This window comes from Charadrius vociferus, unplaced genomic scaffold, assembly GCF_000708025.1.
Source record: "Charadrius vociferus isolate BGI_N301 unplaced genomic scaffold, ASM70802v2 scaffold933, whole genome shotgun sequence".
NCBI classification, from domain to species: Eukaryota; Metazoa; Chordata; class Aves; order Charadriiformes; family Charadriidae; genus Charadrius; species Charadrius vociferus.
Window position 1 is genome coordinate 17,034 of NW_009647586.1, and position 8,605 is coordinate 25,638.

The 8,605-nt window shown below is 54.6% G+C and overlaps 1 protein-coding gene across 1 annotated transcript; it reads left to right on the plus strand.

Moving 5' to 3' along the window:
• Positions 1–1,057: 1,057 nt before the first annotated feature.
• On the plus strand, positions 1,058–5,061 carry LOC104282831 (cytochrome P450 1A4). Its single transcript, XM_009880960.1, has 6 exons — positions 1,058–1,915; positions 2,153–2,279; positions 2,542–2,631; positions 2,720–2,843; positions 3,440–3,526; positions 4,770–5,061. The coding sequence occupies exons 1-6, from the start codon at positions 1,058–1,060 to the stop codon at positions 5,059–5,061; spliced, it is 1,578 nt and encodes a 525-aa protein (XP_009879262.1).
• The last annotated feature ends 3,544 nt before the right edge of the window (positions 5,062–8,605 follow it).

Here is an 8,605-nt window from a genome sequence, read left to right on the forward strand (position 1 = left end):
GGGGTCCGACTTAGTTATTTGGGAGTTTGGACTCACGTCAGCTTTGATTAGGCTTCGGTCACGTGACGGGAGGTTGACGGGCCAATCAGGGCGAGCGGCGATGCATATAAAGCAGGAGCGAAGGGCGAGCGGGGTACCTGCCGGGAGGATCGGGCCCCCAACCGCCCCGCTCCGGAGGTGAGTACCGCGGGACACGGCTCTGTCCGGAGGATGGAGAGGTGTGGGGGGGACACTTCCAGCTCTCCCAGGAGACCCTCGAGGGATGGAAAGCCCGTGGGGGTGCCCCTTTGTGGGGTGTCCCCCCTCTCTGGCTCCCCAAATCTCCCGGAGCATCCTTCCCGGAGCTGTCAGAAGGTGGTTTCTTGGGGGTAATTCTTGTCCCACAGCCCCTTTTGCCACAACCCACAGCCCTGGGCTGGGAAGGGGGTCCTAGCCGGGACCCAGCAGCCCCCCAAGACTCCTCACCCCGTGGGATCTGGGTGTTCCACCTTCCCAAACCCAAGGGGAGGGTGGGATTTCAGACCCAGCCTCTCCCTACCCCTGGCTTGGGGTTTTCTGGGGGATTTCAGACAGAGCTGGGAGCAGGCTGCCCACAGCTGCCCAGCTCCATGCTACAACCCCAGTAAGCTTTCCTGGCCGTCGATCTTTAGGAAGATTGGTGGCAATGCTGCGTTTAGTTTGCGGGCAAGCAGTGGCTCAGCGCGAGCAACCAGATGATTCAAATCAGGAGGACTCAGCTCTCCTATAGTCAAGCGCTCTGGAAAAGACTGTGCAATAGAAAAAGAGAGGTCCTGTAGTTAAAAGAGCACGTTTCCAACTCCTGGCACACAGGGCAAAAAGCTGAGGGACCTGTTCCTTTCACTCCTGGCTAGCAAAAAAACCCTGCTTTTAACTGCAAGCAGTTTTCCTAAAGTGCAGAAAAAGATGCAGGTGTGGATCAGAAGTTAAACCCAGCTTTCCTGCCCACCGTTGATACTAAGAGCATCTCAAACTACAGGTCCTCTGTGGACCTTCCCTCCTTCATAATGCCTCTTTGGTTTATTACTAAGGTTCCTGCATGCCGGCAGGGATGAATGCTGCAATGTCGCTGGTGGGAAGCCAAGGCGTTGTCTCGGCCACCGAGGTCCTCCTCGCAGCTGCCGTCTTCTGCCTGGTCTTCCTGCTCATCCAGTCCCTCCAGCAGCACGTGCCCAAGGGGCTGAAGAGCCCCCCGGGACCCAGAGGCTACCCCATCCTCGGCAACGTGCTGGAGCTGAGGAAGGACCCACATCTGGTCCTGACCAGGTTGAGCCAGAAGTACGGGGACGTGATGGAGGTGAGGATCGGCACGCGGCCCGTGCTGGTGCTGAGCGGGCTGGAGACCATCCGGCAAGCGTTGGTGAAGCAAGGAGAAGACTTCATGGGGCGCCCTGGCCTCCACAGCTTCCAATACATTTCGAATGGGAAGAGCCTGGCCTTCAGCCCTGACTCCGGGGAGGTGTGGAAAGCCCGCAGAAAGCTGGCCCAGAATGCCCTGAAGACCTTCTCCATTGCCCCCAGCCCCACCTCCTCTTCCACCTGCCTCCTGGAGGAGCACGTCTCCAAGGAGGCCAACTACCTGGTCACCAAATTCCTGCAGCTGATGGATGAGGAGAAGAGCTTTGACCCTTACCGGTACGTGGTGGTCTCTGTGGCCAACGTCATCTGTGCCATGTGCTTCGGCAAGCGCTACGACCACAACGACCAAGAGCTGCTCGATATAGTGAACCTCAGCAATGAATTTGGTGATGCAGCTGCTGCTGGCAACCCCTCTGACTTCATCCCGGTGCTCCAGTATCTTCCCAGCCGCACCATGCAGCTCTTTAAGGACATCAACACACGTTTCAACCTCTTTGTGCAAAAAATTGTCCAGGAGCATTACACCAGCTTTGATAAGGTAAGAGCTTGGATGCTTTTGGATGTGGGTAGAGATGCCTACAACTGCCAGATGTGTTGCCTGCCTGGCAATGAGGGGAAGAAGGTACTCCCTTGTCCCTCTACCTCTGCCCAGGAAAGCTCCTCGGAGCTCTCCAATCTGCAGTTAATCCCCCCAGGAGCCAGCACTGCTGGGGGAGGAGATGTTTCCCCAGCCCTGGGTGTCCATGATGTCCCTGACCCACTGGCTCTTCCCCAGGAGCACATCCGGGACATCACAGACTCGTTGATCGATCACTGCCAGGAGAACGGCATAGAGGAGGATGCCCATGTCCCACTCTCCAATGAGAAGATCATCACCATCGTCAATGACCTCTTTGGGGCAGGTGAGAACATTTCTGAGAGTAAAGCCTCGCTGCTGGGAGGCTGAGTGTGGGGACTGGGGCTGTCGGGGTAAGAACTTGGCCATGCTTGGGTGTTTGGAGGTGCTGCTGGGCTCATGGGTGCTCTCCTGAGTGGTGACCAGAGTTTTTCAGTGATAGCTGATGAGGAACTTCTCCATGGAAAACACCTGGAGTGATGGGGTCTGTAAATACCTGCTCACCTGTCATCTTTTGGTAACTAAATGCCTTTTTTGTGTCCATCCAGGCTTTGACACCGTGACAACCGCCTTATCCTGGAGCCTCATGTACGCCGCCTTGTACCCCGACACCCAGAAGAAGATCCAGGAAGAACTGGGTGAGTCCCTGATCCTGCTTTTTCTGAGGCCAAAACCTCTCTGGCGAGGGCTGACCCCAATCTTCTCCCTCTTCTTGACCTCCCGCAGACCAGACCATCGGCCGGGAGAGAAGACCGAGGCTGTCGGACCGGGGCACACTGCCCTACACGGAAGCCTTTATCCTGGAGATGTTCAGGCACTCCTCCTTCCTGCCCTTCACCATCCCGCACAGGTACGGGCTGGAGCAGCCGACACGTTATTTAAGGGGGGGTTTTTGGAGTGGTTTTCTGCGAGGTGCCATTTAGGCAGCTAATTGCCTGGGAATCGATCTTTGCTATAGGGAAAAATTTGGTGCACGGCCCAAATTACTCATGTTAAAGCTCCCCATGGCTTTCACGCTCACCTCAGGGCGGGCAGCTGCCTGGCTTGCTGCCCTCCTGGGGTCAAATCCTTCACTCTGAGGGTTGTTTTACTCCAAAGCCTTTGCTAACGGAGGCGTGGCGAACATCCATGGGTTTATATTTCTCCCTGCCTTGGGAGAAAGCACATCGCAACTCATCCAGCTTCGCGAAACTGGTATCTTTCTGCTTGAGGAAAAGTGTTAACCAGGACTATTTAGTCTCCAGAGTACAAATTTGGGTGTTTCCTAGCCAGTCCCAAGGGCGCGAATAGGGCATTAAAAAGGAAACGCCCCTAGTTGTCCTGGTTTGAGGTAAAACGGAACCAATTTTCCCAAACCGCGACGCCAGGTCTTGCCAAGCTTTGTTTCTCTGCGAAGCGGCGGGTCTCATCTTAACTCCTCTTCCCCTCCACCGGGATTTCTTTCAGCACGACAAAAGCGACGGTGTTGAACGGCTATTACATCCCCAAGGACACCTGCGTGTTTATCAACCAGTGGCAAGTGAACCACGATGAGTGAGTATACCGATTTCCCCCCCAGCGCTCAGCCAGGCTGCGATGGTTTTGCTCGGCGCTGAGATGGCTCTGATCCTTTAGAGCAACGTGCCGAAAGCCAAACGGATCACAAAGGCAGGAAAAAAAAAAAAAAAAAGGCAAAAGGGGACCAAAAATTGCGTGGGTTCCATGCCAAGATCAGCCTCGGGTCTGCTGGGTGTGGAGCTGCTCTGGGTTGACTTGATCACCGGTTGAGCAACTTCCCAACACCCGGTTTACGGGCAGTAACGTGGTGACGTCTTCAGTGCCCCGGACTTTTCCACGTACACGCGAGGGTTGGCAGCGTGGGCTGCCGAAAAATCAGGGGTGGGTTAGATCCTCCTGCCAAGCAGCCCTTGTGATCCGGGTGGACGGCTCTGCGTGCGCTCAACGGGAACCGCCTGGTTCCCTCTTTTGGGGAGGAAAATGTCCCAACGTGACTCTCGTTAAACTCAACGGGCTGGTGTCGTGATTGCTGATAATCAGCTTTGGGGATCAGGAAACCGAAAGCCCATCTTATCCCTCCCCTGCTTTCCAGTAGAGACCCTCCTGGGGGAGAAGCAGGTTCATTAAGGTTTGATACAGAAGGTGATTCCCAGATTTTGGATCAAAAGCTCAAGACCTTTGTATCCAAATAGCCCAGCAGCTCAGAAATACTGCAATATTCTTTCTGCTCCTGCGTAGGCCTGGTGAGTGTTGCAATGGGAACGCTGTCCTTAGCGCCAGAGAGAATTCCCCAGATCCAAGCAGAAATCCTCAGTTAAGCCACTGGAAAATCCCACCCGGCACCTCCCAGCAGCTGGGCTGGGACAGGCTGGGAAGTTCTGCTGGGAGGGATTCAAGGTGGGAAAACCCTCAGGTCTCCATCCATCCTTTTTTTAAGAGGTGCTGACCGATTTCTGTGCGCCGACCTTCTTTTTCTCCTTTCGGCTGAAGCTGCAGGATCCCTAGCTATTCTCTGCGGAATTAAATCTCTGGTATCTGCACAGGCAAACACAATCCGAGTTAGAAAGAGGGGTTTCAACAGAGTGAGCTGATGGGATCTGACACCCGGTTGGCGTTTCAGATCAGGGACAGAGGTTGCCAAAGCTGGGTTTTTTTTCAGTGGTGGAGTGGGAAAGCACTGCAATGCTGCTCTCCGTGAGGAGTTTGGGTTTTTTTGACTGCTCTCCCCATCACGGTGGGTGAAAACGGCTTCCTCAGGTGTCTCTCCTTTCTGCTCCAGGAAGCTTTGGAAAGATCCCTCAGCCTTCAAGCCCGAGCGGTTCCTCAACGCTGCAGGGACTGAGATAAGCAGGACGGAGAGCGACAAAGTGTTGACTTTCGGCTTGGGGAAGAGGCGATGCATCGGGGAGGCCATCGGCCGGTGGGAGGTCTTCCTCTTCTTGACCACCATGCTGCAGCAGTTGGAGTTCAGCCTCTGCCCCGGGGTGGAGGTGGACATCACTCCTCAGTACGGACTGACAATGAAATATAAGAAATGCGAGTGCTTCCAGATTAAGAAGCGTTCCCCGTGAAGGGCTCGCCATAAGCTGCGGGAGGAAGCGTCGCTTCGCAGAAGAAAGCCATTCCTTGGCGTGGGACGCTCAGCCTGCTTTCGCTAACGCTCTCTAGAAGCCAACACAAAGCCCCGCGCTGTGTTGCTTCACTGGAGGCTTGTTCACCTCATGTAAACGCGAGCGGGGAAAGATAAAGGCAGCTTTGTCGGGCTCCTCGCAGCCCCCCTCGCCAGCTCCATCGCCCTCAGAAGAGCTCAGCAGAGGTCCAACCCGCTCATCCCTCTTGGGGATGAGGTCCAAGGGGGACCGCAGCCCCGCGGTGGGGATGCTTCAGGCTGGGAGAAGCGGTGTGAGACGGCGGTAGGGGTGTCCTCCCCCTGCCTGGTGCCGCGGGCAGAGCTGGAGCTGCCGCGGGTAACTCTCTCCATCCTCCAAATAGGAACGAACCCGCCGAGAAACCCGGCCGGCCTTTTCCCACGGGGCGAAGGTCTTTCAAGCTCGTTAGGTAGAGCGGTTTGCCAACCCTTCAGCTCCTCGTGCCGAGGGGCTCGGGCTCTTTCCAGCCACCTGCTGGAAGGGCTCTCGAGGCGATGCAGAGACCAGACCCACCCCTGCGCCAGTGCCCGTCCCGAGTGGACTCGTTCCGGGTGCACCCTCGCACAGCTAAATTCCCCGAATGTGTATCAATTAAATGAATCCCTGAGTGTTTCTACCAATCCTCGGTGACAGCCTGATTACCAGAAAAAAAAAACCAGAAATAAATTACACGTACCCATAAGTAGTGCTGAGATTTTATTAGCCAAACTCCCAACAAGAAGCCTCCTGGAAAATAGCAAAGGATTGAGAATAAGGGACCAGAAGCAGTAAAAGGCACAGCAGAATATTTCTGGCTTTCAGGGCTGGTTTTGATTCATTATTATCTTTATTTTTTTTTTTAGCAACCAAGCAATAGATTTCTATAGTAAAAGGGGCAAAGGTTTGAGAACCGCAGGAGATGCGCTGCTTCGTATTGCAGTCCGCTTTAGCCGGCGTGAAGGCGAACTCCCTCCCGTCTGCTGCGATATAAACCGCACGGTGTTTCTAACCCAATAAATACTTACATGGAAGTTCCTTGCTGGTTTTATTCCACTGGGAAAAGATTTGGGGTGGGACAAGGGGGCCCGACTCCGCACCTCTTCTTCACCCCTAAAAAATTTGACTTGGATATGTTGGTTTTTCCTTTGGGGACAGGAGCTGGTTGTTCTTTTACCGTGGGGCTGTGACACCAGTGGCTTTAGGGGGGGAGTTTTTAGTCCTCATGGGTGCTGCGTCTGGTCCCCTCCGTGTGTATATGGTGAAGGTAAATCCTCAGCTGTGATTTGCGGAGAGGCGATGCCAAGCTCCGGCTCAGTTCAGGGTTTCGCTAAAAATCAGGACTATCCCTGAAAAAAAAACCCAAACCACAACGATTAAATCGCTTGAAAACAGCCTTTCACGACCCTTTCACACAGGTGATGATCCATGGAGGGATGCTTCAGGCCATCGCCTGCTCCGCGCTTCCCCATCTCAGAGCATGTTTATTTCCAAGGCTTTGCATAACCTCCCTTAAAAAAAAAAATAAAAAAGGTAATAAACATTAAATTTCCACGCAAATAATAAAGGAGCTTATGGAAAATTGGGGTGTGTGCTTACCTGAAACGGCATCCCTGCGGGGTTCCCAGCTTGGTGGGGTAGGAAACCACTCTTGCCCCACAGGCACGTTTTCCTCAGGCAGGAATATTCAGCCAAGCCCTCAAATGGGGGTGTAACATCAGGATTTGGGGCAAAATTAAGTCTTCTGCTGAACATCGTGCTCCTCTGCAAACCCCTGCACTGGGATGCTTTGCGGCACCAGCTCCTCTCTTGCCCCGTGTAAGGAGAAAATCAAAATGAGTGCAGAAAGGTTAATATTTGACTCCGTCCATCACTGGGACATAAAGGATAGATTAATAATTCAGTGGCTTTTTTAATGGCTACCCATAAACTGCCACCCGAGTGCCACATGCTGTGTACCACGGAGTTATTTTTCATTTCGTGGCTGTGCCGTGGAAAGGTCGCTCTCTGGAAGAGGAGCCTTCCTCCCACCGTGACCTCGCTCGCCTTCGCGTTATTGTTACCGACTGCTATCTTAATGAATTAGTTTTTAATTAGTGTCCCCGGCGCAGCCTGCCCTTTAGCTCGGGAAGGTCAGGCGGCACAGGGATCCAGCACCCCACCCGCTCCTTCCTCCCAGTAACGAGCAAAACAGCCCCGGGCTTTGGAGTGGGGAAAAGCTGGTTTTAATGGAGCCGAGAAGAAAGCGGGAGATGGATGTGATGATGCCTCTGCCAGTGAGTCGGAGGGAGGTGATGGAGGTGTGCTGGAGGTGTGACGGAGGTGTGACGAAGGTGTGACGGAGGTGGTGGAGATGTGATGAAGATGATGGAAGTGTGATGGAGGTGATGGAGGTGTGTCAGAGGTGATGGCGGTGTGTCAGAGGTGATGGAGTTGATGGAGAGGTGATGGAGGTGATGGAGGTGATGGAGGTGTGTTGGAGGTGATGGTGGTGTGTTGGAGGCAATGGAGGTGATGGAGATGTGATGGAGGTGATGGAGGGATGATGGAGGTGATGGAGGTGATGGAGGGATGATGGAGGTGATGACGGTGTGTCAGAGGTGAGGAAGGTGTGATGGAGGTGATAGAAGGGTGATGAATGTGATGGACGTGTGACGGAGGTGATGGCGAGGTAATGGAGGTAATGGAGATGTGATGAAAGTGGTATGATGGAGGCGATGGGGAGGTGATGGAGGTAATGGAGATGTGATGAAAGTGTGATGGAGGTGATGAAGGTGATGGAGGTGTGACAGAGGTGATGGAGGCGACGGAGGTGTGATGGAGGTGATGGTGGTGTGTCAGAGGTGATGAAGGTGATGGAGGTGCGATGGAGGGTATGATGGAGGCGATGGCGGTGTGTTGGAGGTGATGGTGGTGTGATGGAGGTGATGGAGGTGTTATGGAGGTGATGGTGTGATGGAGGTGATGGACGTATAGAAGGTTGGTGAAGGTGGAGGTGTGATGGAGGTGATGGACGTATGATGGAGATGATGGTGGTGTGATGGAGGTGATGGAGGTGTGATGGAGGGGTGATGGAATTGACGCAGGTATGATGGAAGTCCTGGAGGTCTGATGGAGAGGTGATGGAGGTGTGGTGGTGATGGAGGAGACTGAAGAGTGATGGAGGTGTCACGCAGATGTAACAGAGGTGATGGAGGGGTGATGGAGGTGGGACAGCGGTGATGGAGGTGTGACAGAGGTGAGGACATTCGGCAGTTGGCGGTGGCGGACCCGTGACGGCGGTGACAGAGCTCAGGGAGGCGGCGGAACGCTGACACACATCGGCGCCGGTAGCGGAGCGGCTCCACGGCCGCCCGCACTACGCATGCGCCCGGCGCCGCACGCGGGGTGCCCCGTTCCCCTCCGCGCATGCGTAGAGCGCAGCCGGCGCCTGCCGCCGCGTTACCGCGCATGCGCCAACGCGTCCACTCCTCCACGCCTCTATATGGTC